Genomic DNA, 21,187 nt, shown 5'->3' with positions numbered 1-21,187 from the left:
AAAATAAACAAGTAAAGTATTGATCTACGTTGTGTGTTTGATGCAGCTTTACTTCCCAAGAAACTTGGTCAACAATGCCTCAAAAAGAAACGAGTCTCTTGAGAAGCCGGTGACGTCACTGCGGAGGACGGTGCGGTGACGTTGGAAGTTCGATAGTGACACGCTGCTCCGTGGGTGGAAGGCGGACGGTGCATCATCACCCGCAACCAGATGTGGAAACCTAATCAAACCTATATGATACATTTACATACGTATCGTTTTTGATTGATACATTGTTATTATAAACAATATACATCGACTGCAGTCAGGCGCACAAGAGCAGCGCAGAAATGATGCACTCATAGAAATGTGGGGGTGTAGCCTGTGAGCCAATGGTAATAAGGGAGAGGGAGGCGGGTGGACACTGTGCTGCTGCTGCCGCTGCTGCTGTTGCTGCTGCTGTGTGTTATCAACCGCCTCTGGTTTGTCTTTCCCATTCCACGAAGCGGGGCTTCTCCATCCTCCTCTGCCTCCTCCTCGTCCTCTTCCTCCTCCAGCTTGGAATCGGTCATTGACGCCTCGCGGCACCTCGTCGGATCTCCAGCTCCGGCGCCGGGAGGGAGGACGAGCCTCGGATTTGGAGCCATGCGCACGGCAACGTTTCTGCGTGGGTCCGCGCAGTGACAGCCAGCCGCGGGGGATGGAGCACTTGTCATCACATTCCTGCAGACGCAACCGACGGTGATCGAGGCTGCAGTGTGGACACAACACCATCATACAGACGCAGCGTCTTATCCGAGCGAGATTGCTTCTTGTTACCAGAGGTGTCGCCTTGCGTTTCAGCCTCAACAATGGGGTAAGTGATTAGGTTATTATCACAGCTCGCCTCACACTACCCTCTATGGACATGCAAAACACAGCAAAGATGCAAAGCGTTTTATGTTACAAACACAATACTAAAATGCACCTTTTTAATGATTCATATTCGAGTGATGTGCTTGATCATAAAATGCTCTTCAAATGAACGTTGTTCTTAATTAGGTCTGTTAATAAGCCGGACTTAAGGCCCAACGTGGAAAGTTGCATTCATCCCCTAACTTTGAGATTCCTAAGGAATAGTTTGTTCCCAAAGTAAGGCAAAACGGAAGTCCGAAAGTTCCTTCCCCAATTATATTCCATATAAATTAGTTATCCAGTGTATTGAGGTCCAAGGTACAAAGCTGAAATAAATATATCAGTTCTTGATTTTGATATGAACCATCTGAGAGGTATTCAAAGGTGTATTACTAAAATGTCCGAACCCTCTGACCTGGCCCGAATGTTAATTTTAACTACCGTCAAATGAGCAATCTTGATGAACACCATTTCATTCAGCTTCAATAAGATCAAATATATCCCCTCGCCACCCCTTTTTTTTTTAAACTGTATTTAATTTCATGCCATATTTCTTGGTAAGTGATTCATGGAAGATAGGAAGCTGCACAAGCAAATGTGAAAACTCCTTGGCGAATGAAACAATCCCACCTCGCCATCACACTGTGTGCTCCCAGCCTACAATATAGACAGTTATGTAAGTTTTGAACATGGGCATAAATATGTGATTTTCTTTCCTCCAATGTCATCAGACATCTATTTTGCCACGCTCTGTACATCCTGTTCCGGGTCTTTCGATGGAAGTCTTGACAATGCTGAACACTATTTGTGTGACTGAGAGTGGCATCTTGTCTCCATGGCAGCAGCTGTGACCTTAAATATCTCCTCCAACATGCGCCCACCAGCGCGATGTACCTGCTTGGTGTGCAACAGCGCTCATTTTCATGCCTCCCACCCGCCCATCTTGAGCCCAGTGGTCCCTAACCCCCACCAGGCCTTGCTTTCATTAACAGATGTCTCCCACAGTTTAGTGGGATTAATGACCCACCAGGAGGTTGATAATATGGTGCGAGGCATGGTGCAATTCCAGCCAAAAACTCCTGCATTAGTTATAATGCACAGAAGGCTTCTCCGGGGCGCATTCACACCTCCCACTGTGTGGGCAGCAGCACATCATCCATCCATCCATCCATCCATCCAACGGTCTCCCACCTAGCGGCAGCTCTTGCCGAGTTCTGCCACGCTGGTGACTAAGGTACTCTTATGCAACCGACACAGTGAGTCAATTGATCCACAATGGAACATGTCAAATGCGATCGAGAGCACAGCAAGGCTTCATGTGTTGGTATGCACCTGCACCGATTCTTCGAGGATGTCTGAAAGTGTAGTTCTGGCACTTAATTACAATCGTCTTTTACATTTCAAACTCCTGGTTCAAGTCTCTGCCTATTACACTTTCTAGTTGTTCTGATAACATCAATGCTTTCATGTAAACCAATGAAAAGAAAAATGTTTGTTGTCATGGCAACATGTAAGAATTGAAGTTTGCCCTACTGTATCAGCTAAACTCCTACCATCAATCCAATTTTTTTTTAAACAGTTCTTGTCCTCATTAGACTAGCAGAATTGGACTAGTCCTCAGCCAATCACAGGGCATCAAGAGACAACCAATCACTCACAATCAGATTCATTTAATACAAGCCTTTAAAAAAAAAAAAGACAATCTCTTGAGTGTTAGCCAATTTTGAGCATTCTGACTGATCTTTCTAGCTCACAGAATATTAAATGAAAGATTAGACTCTCTTATTCCATCACACAAGAAATGTTTGTTTCTACCTCATTCGTTTTTTAGTAAACAGCAGTTAAACATAAATTGGTTTTACCCAAATCACTTATTTTGGACAAAAAAAACAACAGGAAAAACAAACTTTTTGTGAAACAATTTAGTTATTATATTTTTAGCAATAGATAAATAAATAAATATGCCTAAATAAATCAAATTAATTGATTCATTAAATAGATTGGCAACATTTGAACAAAATTATTAGCCTGACTGTTTAACCCCAGGCACTTTATTCCCATTAGAACACTTTGTTCTATTTTTTTTTTTTTTTTTTTGCTTTTGCTTCTACTTTTATTATTGCTGCAATGTTCATTTAATAACAATTTCATACAAATTTACGTGACCAAAAATATACATTAGGGAGAATGCTAATAAAAACAGGAGTTTTATATTTTATTCCTAAAAAATACATTTGATATTATTGTAAGAATACTTCACTTCAATTTGAACAAATACAAATTGTACTTACCGTACATGACTGACTGTTAGATTAAATGAAAATACGTTGGAGCAAAAAGTTAATTACAACGAGTTTCGGGCAGTGATTTTTTGCATAACACTAGAGTGAGCCCTACCTGCCACTAGTGGTACTACAAGTACCACACTTTGGGGATCACTGCTGTAACAACTGCTGGCACTGTCACAACACTGAGCTGTTGCCAGTTTGGAGCTACAGCCAGAAGAATTAGCACCAGTTCTTCGATTTCTATTTTTTAATTGTAAAAGCATGCAAAAGGCACTGCGGAGTCTCCATCATGTACCTTAAAGAGGCACTATAGGGTTGTCACGATTCGTTCCCGGTTGCTTTATTATGTTCTATGTTACGATGGTTTCTGTTCGCGTCGCCCCTCCCCTCCTGTGTTACCTCAATCAATGTAATCACAGTAACCTGCCTCTTGTTACCAGTCTCTTATTTAAGTCCTGTCTGCGTGTCACTCCCTGTTGGACCGTTGATGTCTTCACGGTAGATGTCTTTTTGGCGCACGTCTTTGTCGGTCAGTCCTGTTGTTGGTTTTGTTAGGAAGCTATGTTAGTTTGCCGGTTCTGTTGGTTGGTCATCCCCTCATCCTTCCTTCCAACTACCTTTTCCCCCACTAAACCCTGGTCCAAGCTGCATTTGGTCGCCCTGCTCCATTCCGATCTGTGACAAGGCTACGTGATCACTGACTGATAGTATTTCCTGCTTTCCACAAGAATGACTAAACTGGGCCATTCTTCTCTTTTCCCAATTTTTTGAAGTGTAGTGTGATTTTTCTTACCTGTCCCTCGTCACCCTTGGTTCAATACCAAGCTTCTGTCTGCTTGCTGTTATGACACGTTGGGGAATGTGGACAACAATTAGAGATGTCTATCAACTTTCAATAGGAAAATACTATCAATTCTTGCCCCCCCCCCATGTTATCAGGAGTGTGTACTGTAGGGGAAAGTTACAAACGGGGTCATCTAAGGCACGTTCAGTAAATAGAGCAGCTTGAAGCGCACTCATTAATAAGCACTCTGCCTAATGTGAGCTCAACTCTCTTTCAAGCGCTTCTCTGTGGAATTAAAAAAAATTCTCAAGAAGAAAAGCCTCTTGGGTGCTGCGTGGGGGTCAAGGTGTCTAAGGAAAGTGAGCTCTCCTGGGATGGACAACTATTATGCAATGTTTGTTTTTCCTGCACAAAACAGGCAGTTGCATAGTTAAAGGGGGACAGACCGAAGTAGAAAATAGCATGCAGCCTTTTTTGCATGATGAAGTGACACAAGTGAAAGCAGCTTGGCTCCACAGTGAAGTTGTTCACATCTGTGCAACAAGCCCCTGCGGTGCATCGTATAGACAACACTTGTCACTCGTGCTCCAACTGAAGAAGTGTGTGTGCATGTGTGCGCGTGTCTTTCTGTCATGCCTCACAGGCGACTGACTCCCAACCAGACAACAGACGTACTTCATCTGTTGGAGGTGTGAATCATTTGGAAAAAAATATTCCAAATGGGATTCTTTTTCCTCAGTATTGCGATTTTCATATCATATACGATTCTTCCCATGTATTTTCTAAAGGGGGGTCAACCTCCCCAAAATTCTTTACTCTATGTTCTAGGCAACTAGAACAGTCTTAAACATAGTATTCTGGATAATACTGCTTTTGTGGAATATGAATTTAACACCAAAATGCACCTGTTTTTACTCATTTCACTGGGTGACCATCATCTGAGCTGTGATTGGTTGTTACTTGAGCCATGAGCAATTGTGATGTCATAATCAGTCATCAGAAAGTGGTAAGATGGCAGCCCCCTAAGATGCTTAAAAACAGGTGAATTTGTATTCCACAAAAGCAATATGAATCAGAATTAAGTGTTTACACTAATGAAAGCAAACAACATATTATTCTAAGGAAAAATTTGGGGTTGACATCCCTTTTAATAAATTATGAGAGCAAACGGGGTCAGTTATGATTGCAACAGACGTCCAGGAAATAACTATGGTGTAATTTAACTGCTGATTAAAATGAATGAAAAACTGTTTCAAGGACACATGAAGGAAAAAAAAACATCATATGAATGTAGAAGTAGGTCGGCCCTTTTTTTCTCCCGCCAACCGGTGGGTGTCACATATTGTAACAAAACGCTTGGGCATTCACGTGAGAATCAAAGCGCAGGAATGTTGTGGTGTTTGATGCGCGCCCAAGTGAGCGACAAGCCAAATTAGCCGCAGCAGCTTTGTCGAATTATGCAATGCGATAGGACGCCAGTTGCCAAGCAGCTATTGCACAGATCACACAGACAGGCCGTGCTTGTGTGATGTGTGCACAGTTGCAATGACTCACAGTTCCGCCACTTGCACTGCTGTCCATGATTATGATAATTTGCACTCCACAAGCAGCTTTGTGGAGGAGCAGTAATCAGCCCAAATTCACTCTCGCACTTCCTATGCGCTCCCCGTTCCCCCATCAGGCTCCTCCCGACTAACTTCCCCCTGTTTCTGTGTTGTTCTGTCTTATCCAGTCTGGGCTAATCACACACAGGAGGGGTACTGCTGATGAATTTTAATATTCATTTATACACCAAGCCTTTGATGTCCCTCATCACCCCCTCAGTGCAGTGTAAGCACTTCTCTATCTCCCGCTCTGCCAGCACTGCCAGCTCAGAATGTCTCCCCCCTGCACCCTGTGCTTTGACTGGGTGTGTGCGTGCATGTGTGAGTGTGTACTGAATGTAGATTGTACCCGAAAAGCCGACTCAATGTTATCAAGGATGAGGGCAATGTCAATGGTTAAAAAAAGCAATGAAGCAATGGAGACAGATGCATGAATGGAGAATCCAAGGACTTGAGTGTCCTCCACTGGCAGGGGTCAATCCAGACTCTTCTTTGGGTGTCATACAAAGGTCAATAAGGAATTAAGTCAAATCAGATGAACCCATCATAAAGCTTTATATCACGCGTATAAGCTACACTGATATAAATCCAACAACAATATTTTACAAAGAGAATGTGGTCCGTCGTGAAAGAAAACAGAATTTAGACCGGATAAAAGCAGGTCTAAGTTGTGGCGCAGGTGTAACACAATTTTGGTGGATTTGATCAAGGCAGGCAGGCAGCCAGATTCTGAGCTCCACCGACATGTGGTGAATGTCATCGTGTTTCATTGATAAATATGAGAACAGCCTGCATCAATCCCTCTGAATTATTGTAGAAATCAATTCATTGAACCAATCATCATCTTAAACTTTTAAAAGCAAGCGGGGGTTGTTACTCACAGACAACCTCCACCCACCTCTAAAGACTTCCTATAAAGTTTTGCACAAAATATTTCCAAATATATTTTGCTGTCCGTGGCCTTCCCATAACAAAAAAATTAATTCAGCCTTCAGATAAATTAACCAAACTATTTGGATTCTTTGACAGGTGCACTTGTTCCTTTGAGAGTGTTCCACAGGGTCTGTTGCTATATACACACATGCAGGAAAGTTAGTCCATGTGGAAAGTGGTGCCCAGCGGGGTGTGTCTTTGGCAGCAAAGCGTGGCCTACTGTCTATATTTAGCCCTAAACGCTTTCTTTTCTCGCCTGTGTGACCCTCGCTCGTTGCTGCAGACATTCCCATATCGGCGCATAGAGAGACGCCACTGACTGCAAAAGAGGGCAAAGACTGCATGACTGCAGTTGGCTGGCAATGATGATGACACAATTACTCTCCATTTAATACGCGCGTTTATAGTCAAGAATACACCTGCGCATACTGGACGATGCACATTCAAAGTCGCTTTGGTTTGGACTTTATTTTTTGGTAACGATGGGGGATGGTGAGCTCGTTTTTCAGTTGCCCGGGAGATCCGGCTCTCCGGCGGACAACAGGAGTTTCAGCGGCGGCGTTGGCTTCGGAGAGACTTTGGTACTGCGGCACAAAGAAGTTCATAACTTTTTTTTTGTCCCCTTCAGGGAGCAGCCCATTTACAGCACGCGGGCCCACGTCTTCCAAATTGACCCCAACACCAAGAAGAACTGGCTGCCCACCAGCAAGCATGCCGTCACCGTGTCCTACTTTTACGACAGTACTCGCAATGTCTACCGCATCATCAGCCTGGATGGTACCAAGGTGAGCTTAAGTCCTTTCCTGCAGCATTTGCATTTTGCACTTTCTTCAACTCCTGCTCACTGGCTTGGTTTTATCAAGGTGTCCTGCTTTCACACAACTTTGCAAGAGGTGCTTCTGCTCTTTAAATGCTCAGCACTGTGAAAGCATTGCACGCTGTCATAGGACTTGTAGCTCATGTTTCAATGCGTGCTTGTGTGTGTGTGCTGAGACTATGCATATAAATACTATTTGCACATGTGCTGTATCTGCAAGTCTGTCTGATATAATGTACAGCCTTAATCTGACAGACAACAGAGTTTTCTTCAAAAGCCTGCCAAATTTGAATGATTAAAAAAATCACCAATTATGTTGAATGTGGCTTCAAAATCTTCAAAATGGATGTTACTATGTTATATTATCTTTAATTGGTCTTGTGATAAGTGGGATTTGAAGATTGTAAGTAGTTTCCCCCCCACAAAAAAAAACCTGAGACTAGAGTTCCACAATTCAGTACTACGTAGATCCCAGTATTTTTCCGTTTTCAGGAATTATCTTCAAATACATAAAAACAAGTCTCTGAATTCCCTCGACATTGTCTTTAATCGCAATTGCGCAATATGCATCAAGGTATTCAGATAATTGTTATAATTCATTCATGATCAAGTCAAGGGTTGTGAATAAGAGTCGAGATGGCAAATAAGAAAAGCCACGGTGAACATGCCGTAATGATAATAATGTAACTTTAACATTTCCTCCAGCACCTCACATCACATTAACACGAGCAAATTAATTGATTATGTAGCACTCATGCATGCTGAACATAACCCTTGCCATACTCTTATTGATGTCAGTTAATCAGAATGTTCCACAGCATCACCACTGATCGATTAGCTGTTAATTAGCTCTGCTTTAGAGATGTTGGATTACAGTATGGAAGACTTAAAAGATTTTTTTGTCGCTGCCAACAATTCTCATTAACTGACCAAAGTGTGCTGAGTAAAGTCTCTACATAATTCATGACCTTTTAACACTGTCTCGAGCGCTCTGCTACGTCTGGAGATATTTATGAGGAATCACTTTCCATTGCTTGAGTCTGTTATAACTAGAATTTATGGGGAAAAAAACAATTTTGTTTCAAGATTAGTTGGTCTGGAAAGTTGATTGATTTGTTGATGGTAAGATGAGGGCTTCACTGTCCACTTATCAGGTATAATATTGAACGATTGAATTGCGCTTATACTAGAGGTGTTTCTAGTATTTTGTCCTCACGAAGCTTCATTTTATTGCCACAATATTAGAAACATTCCTTGAGATTTTTTTTTTTGACTGATATATAATCCAGCAAATGCATTGCAGCTATTGCAAGCTTAATTTGGTTACCAAATACATTTTGAATAAATAAATTGTAAATAAAATATATTGAAATAAAATATAACAAATAAATGAATAATAAAAATAAAAAAAGGCATTTCCATTGACATTTTGATTCCTAAACTTTAGTTAACCCAACTAACCCGAACTCAACATAGTCCCTTTCTCTGCTTCTCCATTTGACCTGCACATGCACTCAGATACATTAAACACACTGTAGTAAGTTCATTTAAAATGTATTAAGTGGGTCTCCTCTGCGCCGCAGGCAATAATTAACAGCACCATCAGTCCCAACATGACGTTCACAAAGACCTCACAGAAGTTTGGCCAGTGGGCGGACAGTCGCGCTAACACTGTCTACGGCCTGGGATTCTCCACTGAACATCATCTGTCCAAGGTAACACCGACCCCCACCCACCCCCCCTCTCTCTAGTATGATTAAGCTGTGGCACAGCAGAACCAGAACAAACTCAAAAGTATGGCCGCATCCAATGTGTCAGGCAAGCAAAGCAAAGATAAAGATGCTTATAACCAAAGCTGATATAGCGTGTATTTCCTGTTTCACATTTTATCTTGGATATTAATATCAGGTACGACGCTGTGCCTCTCCCCCTTCCCTCAATAGCTGCTCTTAATAATACCCATAAATCCCTTCACCTTTTTCCTTTAAGTTATTTATATCCAATGGTTCACTCGTAAATGTGAGTGCATGATTTTATACACGCTGATGTGATTTGGTCAGCTGCCAGGCCCTCAATTTTAATGGAAGGTAGACATTTAGTACAGGATAGTATTTACGCTCGGCTTTCTTCCGCTGTAAAGCAGTAATTGATAATTCTCCATGTATCTGACAAGTCTATTATTTTCAAATACAATAATTGTGTCGTGTGAGTAACCCTTACACTAGACATACGCCGCGATCTCAATAAAATAGGGAATAAAGCAGTTTATATTAGCAATAAATTACTACTTTTATGTTCATGGGGCCGCTATTAGTAAGCAGCCTTCAAACACTAATCATGGCCTTCAACATTTTTCTACTCTTGGATGTGACTTTTACCCACTAATTGACTTTTATTACCCTCCCAAAATTCTTCAAGAAAAATACTCATAAAGATTCATTATATGTTCCCTACATCTTGTGGTATGGCACATCCAATGTCTTCACTTCGCACACTGACATCTATTGGATTTGCTTTGATGAGACGAGAGCTATCCTATTGCACCAAAGTGGAATGCTATTGAGTTACCGGCTGCCTATCTACAGATGGCAGACTTGAGAGTGACTCAAGTTTCCAACCAGACACTCCTCTACTCAACTGTAGACTTGAATTTAAAGGAACATTTGAAATATTGTAATGTTGCACGTCACAGTGACTAATATTTGTTTGTGTGTGCATGTGTGTGCAGTTTGCAGAGAAGTTTGCAGAGTATAAAGAAGCAGCGCGGCTTGCTAAAGAGAAAAGCCAAGAGAAGATGGAAATGGCCACCTCGCCATCTCAGGTATGTCAAGTCAGAACCAAAAAGCATCACCAACCTTTATACTCAAATAAAAAAAGTGTTAGAGAAAACAGATGGATCAATAACAACATCTAAGTTTATTATCCTGCTATGTAAAAATATGAAAGCTTTTTCTTTTATTCGTACTATGTGCATATTTATATTTAAACTATAACTAATTTATGTGATTCAAAATCATTTTTTAATTTTTTTTATGAAGAACTACATCTATGTTTTTTAAATGAGAATATTAATTTAACAATAGTTTTACCATGATGTTATTTTGCAGGGGTGAGAGCAGGTGTTTATCTAATTTACTATAGGTACATCAAAGTTGGCAAAATATCTAAGATGCACTTTATATGATGCAGTACACAATGATAAAGATGAATTCAAATCATCTACGATCATTTGCATTATTATATCTCTAAAAGAACAATATCGGACCCAGCTATTGTATTCGGTCTCATTTTTAGATTGTTTAGGCGTACCTAATATTTTGGCCAGAGCATACCAGTAGTAAGATGCTGTTGCGTATTAGCATGCAAAAATGTTTCTCCTTCTCCCATTTTTGCTGAGGTTTAAAGCAAATGAAAGAAGGCCGCTTTGATTGGCAATGAATGAAGTCAACTGTGACCACAGAGGCACAGTCCTCCCCTCCTGCAAATCCGCCTGCCTGCGGACATCGTCAAGAATTACACCGCTCATGAAAACAGAGCCCTAAATATTGTCCTATGAGGAATATATTATTTGATTTCTACTGTATTAAATGGAATTGTTCCTCACACACGCAAATTAAGTTCATTGAAGACTGACAGTCATAAATGTGTTTCTATATACGCCCCGGGAATGACTGGCGACCAGTCCTGGGTGTTCCCAAAGTCAGCTGGGATAGGCTCCAGCTCACAATCCCACAATTCTGAAAAAACGGAAGGCTGGCCGAGCGGCTCCTCTGCCTTCTAATGAAGTGTTTAGCATCCATTTTGATGTTACTCAAGATGGTTGCCTCCCTTTTACCGTGCTTCCCTAACCCTTTTGTCCCGTGGGAGTGTTTGCCTCTTAACTCTGTATAATGGGCAACTTTATATTCATGAACTGAAATAAACAAAGCTCTTCTGGATGACAAGTAGTCTGCATGTGAGGCTTTTCTATGGAATCTTACATAATAGAAGTTTGTGGGAGGAAATGAATGTATTTTAAAGGAGAAATATGTGCTGTCGTTTAAATGTTGGTAACAGGCCTTTACGGAGTTTTGTTACGAAAGCTAGCATCGTCGGGCCACCATCACAAACGAGAGGAAATCTCCCTCTATTCAAAGTTTGCATTTTCATAACGAAGCCTCCCTGGATGGAAGGAATTGTTCCTCTAAAAAAAGAGGACGGGGAAACTAAAGCAAAGCGCGACATGCTTCTCCTATTAAGCCGAATCCCAATCGGACTTGACCACTTTGAATGAGAAACGGGAAGTGTAACAAGAGACATAATCTGTCCCTTATCTCTGACTTCCTTCTCGTCCATTAGGAATTTATACAAACCGGGCCGTTGTGTTTGTGCTCTGTGCACCCGGCTCTAAGTCCTAATAGCTTTGTTTCATGTATGTGGAGCATTGAAATGATTTGTCTCGGCTTGTATGGGACATAAAGATAAGCTGCACTCGTTCAATTTACTCAGCGCTATAGTGAGCTATTTAACAACCTATCAGCACGTGCGAGTGCTCATAAAGAGTTCATCAGTGTTGGAAGCGGCCGAGCAAGCGCATACAAACACACCTCCATCATTTCCCCAGTGAACTATTTATGTATATGGGAAAGATGATTCATTTATGAGCTTCTCTGCTTGCTATAATAAAAGACCCTGGAGATTGACTTTGTCGTTCTAGATTTTTCTGTTGTTGCGCAAAGCCTTGATGAAATGTTGCCATGAATTGTGTATGCGCGCACTTTCAAAAATATTGCGACAGTGAGTTGAACAGTGAGGCATATTTTTTTTTAGACTGAACATATTTGGGTTGCTTCAAAAGCAGCTTTGCTTACCTTTTGGTTTTGCCGCGATTCACACAGTGTAATCAAACTGGGGCTGATCAAAAAGTCACATTTTTGTACTTCTGACATTTGCAGAGTGATGACAAAAATGACCTAAGCTGCAAATTTTTCTTTCACCCGAAGGAGTCTCCAGCTGGGGATTTTTCGTCACCTTTGACCCCAGTGACTCCACCCATGGAAAATATCAACGGCACAGATGAAATCTGTGACACGACCCCCAACTCAGACTCCAGACCAGAACCGTCACAAAACGCACTGGCCTTCGCTCATAGGTACGTCGCCCACGCTGGCGTCCGCCATGTCGCACCCGCCACGGGTGCCCTACTTCCTGTCTTGTCACTTTGAAGCACACAGTTAGCACTTTGCTTCTTTTTTTTTTTTGCTTGTGTGAGCCAATATTTTTTTTATTTTAGTGGCTGTTGCCATGTCAGCATGGTGAGGTGTTCTCCCACTATTCATCACTGCTTTCTCATGTCTCTCCTCTCTAGGGAGCAGTTTAAGACTTGTCGGGTCTGCTCTTTCTGATAGGGCTGTCATGACATGGCTGACTACTGCTGTTTACAATACGCCAAAAAAAAAAGTAAAAAAAAAAAGATCAGGCTCAAAGCTTATAAATATGCATGCCATGACTTGGACATGGGGATATTTTGGTGCAGTGATTGTGTACTATTGGACCAATTGGTTCTCAGGAATGGTTTATGGGGCCATTTTAAATATGCTTGTTGATCAAATGAGTATGCTAGCCAACTTTATGCTTTCTTTTTACATGTAACTGCAATCTAATAATGTGTGTATCTGACAGTGCATGCTACTGTATTATTGCTCTTCTTAGCAGTGGATTATGTTCCTTATGTGATCCATATGCACTGTTGTGAGATCAGATCCCAAATATTTGATGGAGGTGCAGCTCATGGGCAGTTTTTCCAATTTATGCCTAAAAAGGTGTCAATGACTTGTTCTATAAGACTTACACAATGTGTGGAGTGGGCGGTGGAAAAAGACGAAATGAAAAAAAGAGTGTACAAAGGCTCTGCTCTCTCTCTCTCTCGCTCTCTTGCTCTCTCTCGTGCTCTCTCTCTCTTTTCAAAATTGAGCTGCTATGTTCCGAGGAATGTATCATTTACTGTCACGTCTCTGTAATCTTGTACCAATCATTTCAATTTTCCTCAATCGTCTGAATTAAAGACATCAATCAAGGAATGTATTATCATTCATTAGTTCCAAATGAAAGTCCATGTTGGAGGCCTTTGGTGGGAATTTAATCATATGTTTCCAAATGGGTTTAAAATCTTAAGCATGAATGCTTTGGAATTCCCAATGTTCCATCATGAATTCTTTATGGCTCAGGAGAAGCTGTGTGCAGTGAGAGCAGCTTGTAGCGAGGTGTGTGTGTGCGTTGTGTGTGTGTCTCTTAATGCTGTGTGCGTGGGAGACAGGCTCCACTCGGGAACTTGCCACTGCAAGCTTGGACATAACAAGCAAACCTCTGTCTTTTCTCATTTTAGAGGTATATGCAAAGAGGATGGCTGCAGTATTCCATTCTTGTTTTGCCATTATTATGTGCTGCCCTGAAAAAAAGTCTGTTGGATTTACATTGAAAAAAGTATGGATGTTGTTTGCATGCATTACTCTCATGTTTCAACAACATGAATATGATTTTATTTTGTGCAATGGTGAAACTTGATTTTATTGTGTGCAATCAATTTTCATACTTTTTTTTTTTTTCATGTAAATCCCACACACTTTTTCCCCAATGTGTCAGGAGCATTTTGAATAAATTATTCGTGGTCCAATACCACTTGAATGTGTGATATGCTTTAATGTAAATGGCCGGGGACACAAAAATCCTTTTTGATCCATTTTAGAATTATTATCTAGTTAGGACTAGAATTAATAATGTATTGGTCGAAATGTTTGTTTGTTGAATTGGTTCATTTTGAGAGAAGGAAGACTTTAAAAAGTTGTTAAATGTTAAAGGAAAAAAAAGTCATTTCATTATACCCTTTGAAAATAAGTATTTTTTTAAAGATTTTGGTGATTTGTGGCATAATTTTGAGCTTTGCAATGAATTATTAATTTTGAATTTCGGATAGTAGATTAACTGTAAACTAAGCAAATAATGTGCGTTGACGTCATGTTTCTTGCTAAGTACAAAATTTCAAGCTGTCTTCACTTTTAGTAGCGTTGAGAAATACCAAGATATTGCAGATATTATGTTCCCAAACCCCCTTTTAAAAATAAATAGAAAAATAATTGAACATTTTTTTTCCTGGCTTCTCATTTTAAAACTAGCAATGCTTCAATTTGTTATGTATATGTGATAATATGAGGCAGTCATAAATTTGCTGTACGTTGGTTCTCATAATGGTGCCCCGATTGAAACCATAACCACGATGTGAACCCGTGAGTTTGTCACCCCTGCACTGAAAAATGTATTGTTGAATTTTATTTTGCCAAGTAATTGCACAAAATCATTTGGATCCTGATGTTTTTTTTACAAGTAGACTTATACATCTACTTAAAAACGTATCCAGATGATATTATTTTGTGCTTTCACTACAAATGAGTAAATTCAACACGTCATTTTTTCAGTGTGCTATATTGTCTGTAGGTGTGACTATGAGTGGTTTGTCTATTTGGCTATTGACCCGTCCAGGGTGGTCTCCACCTCTTGCCCAAAAATCAGCTAATGAGTATAAGCGGTGCGGAATTAGACAGATGGATTCATATGAGAACAGGTTTCAAAATAATTTAGGGTTTTAACTTGAAATTAAAAACTCAATACACAATGGTAACTCATCAATAATACCCAATCAACAAGTAAAAATTAATTAGATTTTGTTTTCCAATAAAATAATTGTGAACCAACACAGCCACGATTATATTGTAAGACCATTTTATTAGAACACAATTTGTAATTCACTCACTACTTTGTGTTAAATATAATATACATAGTAGTTGCCTGCTGCTATTGCTAATCACATATTATCTGTTAATGAAATGATAGCTAAAGAGACAAATTTCGTAGGTGTACTTTTTTTAACTTTGGTGCGTAAACCGGCACTCACTGGGTGCTTGAGTGTGCTGAGCCCAGATAATTTTGCAAGCGTAGGCCCTTGTGTGTGGGTGCCAGAAGCAGAGGCAGCAAGCGGAGGATGACAGACAGCTTTTATACATCGCTTGATGTGTTGGCCTGCGAGGAGTTTTATTTCCTTTTTTTTCGGCGGTGGTCTTGAGTGAACGGGGGCGTTGCGTATGCCAAACGTCACGGCGCCGTGAGCGCCTTCCTCCGCTGCTGCCATGGCAACTGCTTCTTGAAGGTGTTCAGTGAGGGGGAAGAAGTAACCTGACGATGCTGCAACGTCAGCGCACGTGTGATGCAGACAAACCGAGGGAATCACACACGTTGATCCTTTGAGGGGATTTCTATAAACTGGGGAAGAGTCAAAGACACATCAACAAATAGTTTATTCAGGAGTTATGAGATGGCAGAAGTGGGTACAAATCATTACAGTCAAAATTCACAACAACAAAAAATTGTGCAGAAGTAACTGTTCACAAAAGTTTTCAAAGTTTTGTGTACACTTCATCAACTACTTTGAACAAATACTCTGTTTCAAACAAATTGAAAATACTACAACTGAGTTGTCGAGCAATGCAAGTAAAACAACTCAGCAAATGCAAAATGTCGTTTAAGATTTCCGAGACATCAGTTAACTCACCGTCCGTGTGACCCACACACAGTCCGCGTTGTCCCGAGCCCAAATTCAGCCTCCGGTCACTCATTGAACGACAATCACCGCCATCTTTCTCCATTTATTGCTCCTTTGCTAGCTTTTGCCTTTCCCGTCCGTGTACGTCTTCACTTCTTGACGGCTCTCCTGCTCTCTGAGCGCCCGTGTGGGGTTTATACATTGACGTGCTTTGGTGACAGCGTGTGTGTGTGTATGTGTGTGTGTGTGTGTGTGTGTATCTGTCAGTTCACATGTGTAGGATGGCGTGTCGTCTCCCTCCTATGCGTCACACACACACACACACACTCACGCACACACACACATTTGCACTCCAAGAAGGGGGCGGCTGTTGTGTAAGAAATGAAGGCGCCGTAGGAGTGTCGAGTGAATTAGATCAGGGATTTTTCTCCCTGAGTGCAAACAGACTGGCTGCTATTGGAAAAAGTGGAATTCTGTATCTCCATGTATGTGTGTTTGTGATGACAAGGGAGGAGAACAGAAAATAACCTGAATATTGTTGGGCATGTCAAGGACCGGCCTTTTCAAAAACACCTGACTTTTGTTGAAGTTGGTACCCAACAACTAGTTTTTGAAAAGCAGCTAGTGAGCATTATCTGAACATCCGCAGTGATTGTAGCTCCACCAACAGATCAAACGTGATGTGGAGGTAAAGTGTTATTATTCAAATCAGACCTCAACTCTGAACATTGCGGCATGTACATCTTTTTCTCTCTGTCATAACGCTCATTCACAATTTATTCGCTTTCTCCCTCAGTCACACTTCTCATCTTCTCGTGGATCTGGATTAGATTAGGCCTCGGACAGTCTGGGGCTATAATCTCAGATTACAGTCGATTGGTGAGACTTGATAGGGAGATGGCTTCTGGTCTTGATGTCGACTGCAATACTAGATGTGTAGGATGGATAGGTGCGTTAAATGTTTATGGCGTACTGATTGAACGGTGGACGGATGAACAGATGATGGCTGGATAATGGATGGCGAGATGATAAACGGAAGAATGGATGGATATAAAGGTCTTTAGGTTAAGATGTACTATGTATGATTGATGGATGGATGGATGGATGGATGGATGGATGGATGGATGGATGGATGGATGGATGGATGGATGGATGGATGGATGGATGGATGGATGGATGGATGGATGGATGGATGGATGGATGGATGGATGGATGGATGGATGGATGGATGGATGGATGGATGGATGGATGGATGGATGGATGGATGGCTAATGGAGCGGTAGATCTGCGTATGGATGATGAGTGATGATGGCGAGATTGGTCTGTAGGTTGCTAAATGGATGTATGGCGAGCCGGCGGATGGATTAACAAACGACAGCTGGACAATGGAATGAAAGAAAATTGGCAGATAAGTGGATTGATTCAAGGCCGATAGATTACACCCTGTGCAAGCTTTGACTGTGTCATGTTCAATTGTAACTGTCCGGTGTTTTCAAGTCACTATATGATCACCGCGTATGATTGTGTCCCGCAGCCCGGCAATGACAAAACACTGGGAAGCCGAGTTGGAGGCACTAAAGGGGAACAATGCCAAGCTAACAGCGGCTCTGCTGGAGTCTACTGCCAACGTCAAACAGTGGAAACAACAACTGGCTGCCTACCAGGAGGAGGCCGAGAGACTACACAAACGAGTAAGCGGGGGCTTCATTTCATGCACCGTGAGGTGACGTGTTCTTTTTGATACCTAAAATACATTTGGTGCAAAATGAAACACTCATCATGTAAGGCTTGGAGGGAAAAGTTTTGGCATTCAGATGAAGAGAAGCTAGTTGTGATCATAATCAATGTCATTCAACTCCTTTTAGGTGACAGAGCTCGAATGCCAGAGCAACCAAAGCCCGGCCATCAAATCTCAGAAGACAGAACTCAACCAAACCATCGAGGAACTGGAGGCAACCCTGAGGGACAAAGAAGAGGCGAGTTTGTGTCCAAAACACCTCTTGACACTCTTCTTATACACCATTTGACTCTATGCTGTCATTTTCTAGGAAATGGAAAAACTAAAAGAAGAATTGGAAAACATGAATGACCTCATGGAGCAGAAAGACACTCTCTCCCAGAAACTCGAGGTCAGCCCTCGTCCCTCTGTTGAATTATAGATGGCACCGTCATGTCCCAAATGTACCTTTTGCTTCTCCCTCAAAAGGAAACGGAGCTCCGCAGTCGGGTGCTGGAGCAGCAGCTGGCGGGGGCCGAGCAGCGGCTGGAGGAGACTCAGGAGGAACAGGAGAACTTCAGGAAGAGCCTGCGAACGCTGCTGGAGCTGCTGGACGGCAAGATCTTTGAGCTGACCGAGCTCAGAGACACCCTGGCCCGACTCATAGAGGAGGCCAGCTAAGAAAAGGAGCTGCCACACGTCTTCATTACAGAGCCATACAACCACCTTCCCCATGATGAAGTTGAGAGCCCTCAGAAATCTGATTGCGATCTTCCCCCTTTTAGCTCAGATAACGAGACTCATCTTTGCCTCATTGAATCTATGTATCATTCCTTCTTTCCATTTTCAGTTTGACACAATTGCATTTGTTTTGGATAGCTGGAATTTGTCACTAACATTTCTCATACTAACCAGTAGATGGCGATGGTGTGAGAAATATTGTCAGTGACAATAATATTCTAATATTCCAAAACCAATACATAGACAATTTTTCAATTTGTGTCTTGTGCTATATTTTACTTGTGTTTTATAAATTAAAATTGATAACCAAGCTGATATTAGACATTGACTCACTTGCTCCAGAGAACAAACGAGAAACACGACCAATTAATCTCAATTTAAACCAAAAAAAACACCAAACTAATCAGTTAATTGGCTATTAACAATTCCATAACATTAATTGGATAATTTTCAATTGAAAAGGGAAAGAACAACTGATATTATTATTATTATACCCAAATTGGCTGCTTGTTGATGGGACTCCAAGCCCCTCTCAGACGCCCACGTGCACACTCCCACTTAACTGTGCCTCAGTGCCATCTGTTGTTTCACTGCGAAAACTACACTACATCATCACAGCTTGTAGCAACGCCCCCGCCGAACCCCCCCTAACCCCCAACCCCACTTCACTCTTCCCTGACAAACGTGGAAAGTCATGTGGAAATAATGGCTCTTAAGACAGTCAAGAAAAAAATGTCGCCAAAGCTGCCAGATCTTTTCAAACATTGTCCTCACGCTACGCTGATTCAAAGTGACTCGACTGTACAGAGAAGCAACTAAGTGTCACAGTTTCGGAGAATTAATGGACGACTTTCCACCAAAACACAAAGGAACATTGCAGATGCTCCCAATGTCTGGACGCACAGAGCTGTCACCAAACCGCATTACAATATGTTACACTTCAAAACCTTCCTTGATAGCAGTGGACTTTTTATATGAATTAGAAAAAAAGCAATCATTGACCTTTTACAGCAGATGGACCACAAGACAAAGCCCTTGACCATCCATCCGAAGGGTCCATTAATTTCTATTTTTATCTCCATAAGATCGTAAAAGATCTTCAGTACAATACACACGATGTTTTACTTAACATTTTATCTTAGTTAAGTGTTGATTTAGTTCATTGGCATGACCAAATTCCTATTTGCAGTGATTTTCTGCATATATGGATTTCTCCTCATGATTTTCATCCATTTGTATTTTCTTTAAAAATGTTGCTTTGGCACCATTTTGCTGCATCTTGTTGCCAATGAACTATGTTTAGGTGAGTTGAGGAGTTCCATGTATTGATTTTTTTAGCATCTTGTGGCATCTATAGGCAATTTTAAACTAAAATCAAAGTTTATTGACAGTACTATATGCAGTGCTACCTGCAGTTGAATTTTTTTTTAAATTGAAGACACCCTTATCATGACTTTTTCCCATCTGCTGTATCTGGCTATCCATTTGCCCTTCATGTAAAATCCCCACTGCTTAATGGAAGGTGGACACCTTCTACGGGCGTTATCATGCCACACGGAAAACGTCAGAAGGCCGTGTGACCGGGTCGGATGGGGCATGAGAGTGACTCACATCCAGACTCCTTCCACCATCGCAGGCAACTGAGCCGTCTTCCTGCCAAACTCAGTGTGGCGTGAGTGTGGAGCTTCTGACCTTCAGCTTCAAAGTGTGCCTTCCGAGCACACGCCAGCGGACATACCGATTCTTTGTACATAGTAAAATGTGTGTGTTGTGCCTGTTTCGGGGGACACGGATGGTCGACACCTGCGCACTCACACTGAGCAATACCAGGCAGGCTCTGTACAACACCTCTCTGTCATTCTATCAGGTACTTTTTCTTCATGTGGACTGCACACGCATCAATGCAGCTGACCCCCCCCCGCCCCCCTCCCTCACCCGACCAACAGGAAGTGAACTGCTCTTGACCGCTAACCTGTGTGGCAGCCCTGCTGGTCAAAGCGGTGCATCACGAAGGGCTTCTAGAGTGTTCTATTCACTTCTTGTGTGTGACTTTGCACCCTGAGTAAAACTGGCCACAGCTTTTCCCTTCTATGGGTGAACACAGAACTGTTTTTTTTTTTTTTTTTTTTACACTGGATATAATTATGTTTTAATTAGAGAACCATATACGACAACTTTGTACTCATGTAAATGGATGGAAAGCAAATGCAGTGACGCTGTGCAACGACTTATTGTTGTGTATTAACCCATGGAAAAGTGTTACTGTACAGTACAGTGGACTTTGTAAGCAAAAGACGGCAAACTTTTGTCTATATCGATTCTGAAAATGCATAACAGTGCAATACTCCGATATGTACCGGGTCGATTATTATTATCTTTGGGAAATCTTTGCCTTTGACTTTCAAGGTCTCTCGCTTATTTTAAAAACCTCACACAAGATGCTGCGACTTCAACAGTCCTAAGTCACATTATGAATTGAGCACCTTGTTTTCACTGTGTAACCAGAATTTTTAACCACCCCGATATATTTAGATTTGACTTTCACGCGGTAATACTCTAGAAGTTGCACAGGTTAATACACTGGAATAAGGCCCATGTACCGAAACGTTACTCAAATGTAGACTTTGGAGGTGGAACACCTTAATTATAACATGCTTGATTGCTGACGAATGCCTTTGTACAGCGGTGGATATAAAAAGCTTTTTGTTTTCTTGTTTTGTAATGTATGGTATTTAATGTAGGTAATATTATTGTATTTAGAGGTATGAGAGGACCGGCAATATTTTTGACTATTTAAAGTAATTTTGAACTCATGATATTAAAGACGTACCTCAGGATACTGATGTTTTGTGGACTGG

General features: G+C 41.4%; 1 protein-coding gene across 2 annotated transcripts; it reads left to right on the top strand.

Annotated features, from left to right (window-relative positions):
• The first annotated feature begins 184 nt into the window (after positions 1-184).
• On the top strand, positions 185-21,166 carry homer1b (homer scaffold protein 1b). Of its 2 annotated transcripts, XM_088375130.1 has the most exons (9): positions 185-835; positions 7,111-7,267; positions 8,883-9,014; positions 10,028-10,120; positions 12,282-12,430; positions 17,406-17,562; positions 17,737-17,847; positions 17,920-18,000; positions 18,078-21,166. In XM_088375130.1, exons 1-9 carry the CDS (start codon positions 831-833, stop codon positions 18,267-18,269), a joined length of 1,077 nt encoding a protein of 358 aa, XP_088231256.1. In that variant the 5' UTR covers positions 185-830; the 3' UTR covers positions 18,270-21,166. The 2 variants fall into 2 exon arrangements, with proteins under 2 accessions (XP_088231256.1, XP_088231255.1); XM_088375129.1 differs by lacking the exon at positions 185-835 and having other exon boundaries at positions 6,747-7,267.
• The last annotated feature ends 21 nt before the right edge of the window (positions 21,167-21,187 follow it).

This window comes from Syngnathus floridae, chromosome 5 (assembly GCF_059516105.1).
Source record: "Syngnathus floridae isolate MCC-2025c chromosome 5, RoL_Sflo_1.0, whole genome shotgun sequence".
Taxonomy (NCBI): domain Eukaryota; kingdom Metazoa; phylum Chordata; class Actinopteri; order Syngnathiformes; family Syngnathidae; genus Syngnathus; species Syngnathus floridae.
The sequence above is the reverse complement of the archived record's forward strand: the minus strand, read 5'-3'. Positions and strand labels throughout refer to the sequence as shown.

Coding starts and splice junctions, on each gene's coding strand:
- homer1b (XM_088375129.1), top strand. CDS start 6,965: ATGGGGGATGGTGAGCTCGTTTTTCAGTTGCCCGGGAGATCCGGCTCT. Junction 9,015..10,027: donor CTGAACATCATCTGTCCAAG/GTAACACCGACC, acceptor ATGTGTGTGCAG/TTTGCAGAGAAGTTTGCAGA. Junction 17,848..17,919: donor CCCTGAGGGACAAAGAAGAG/GCGAGTTTGTGT, acceptor GTCATTTTCTAG/GAAATGGAAAAACTAAAAGA.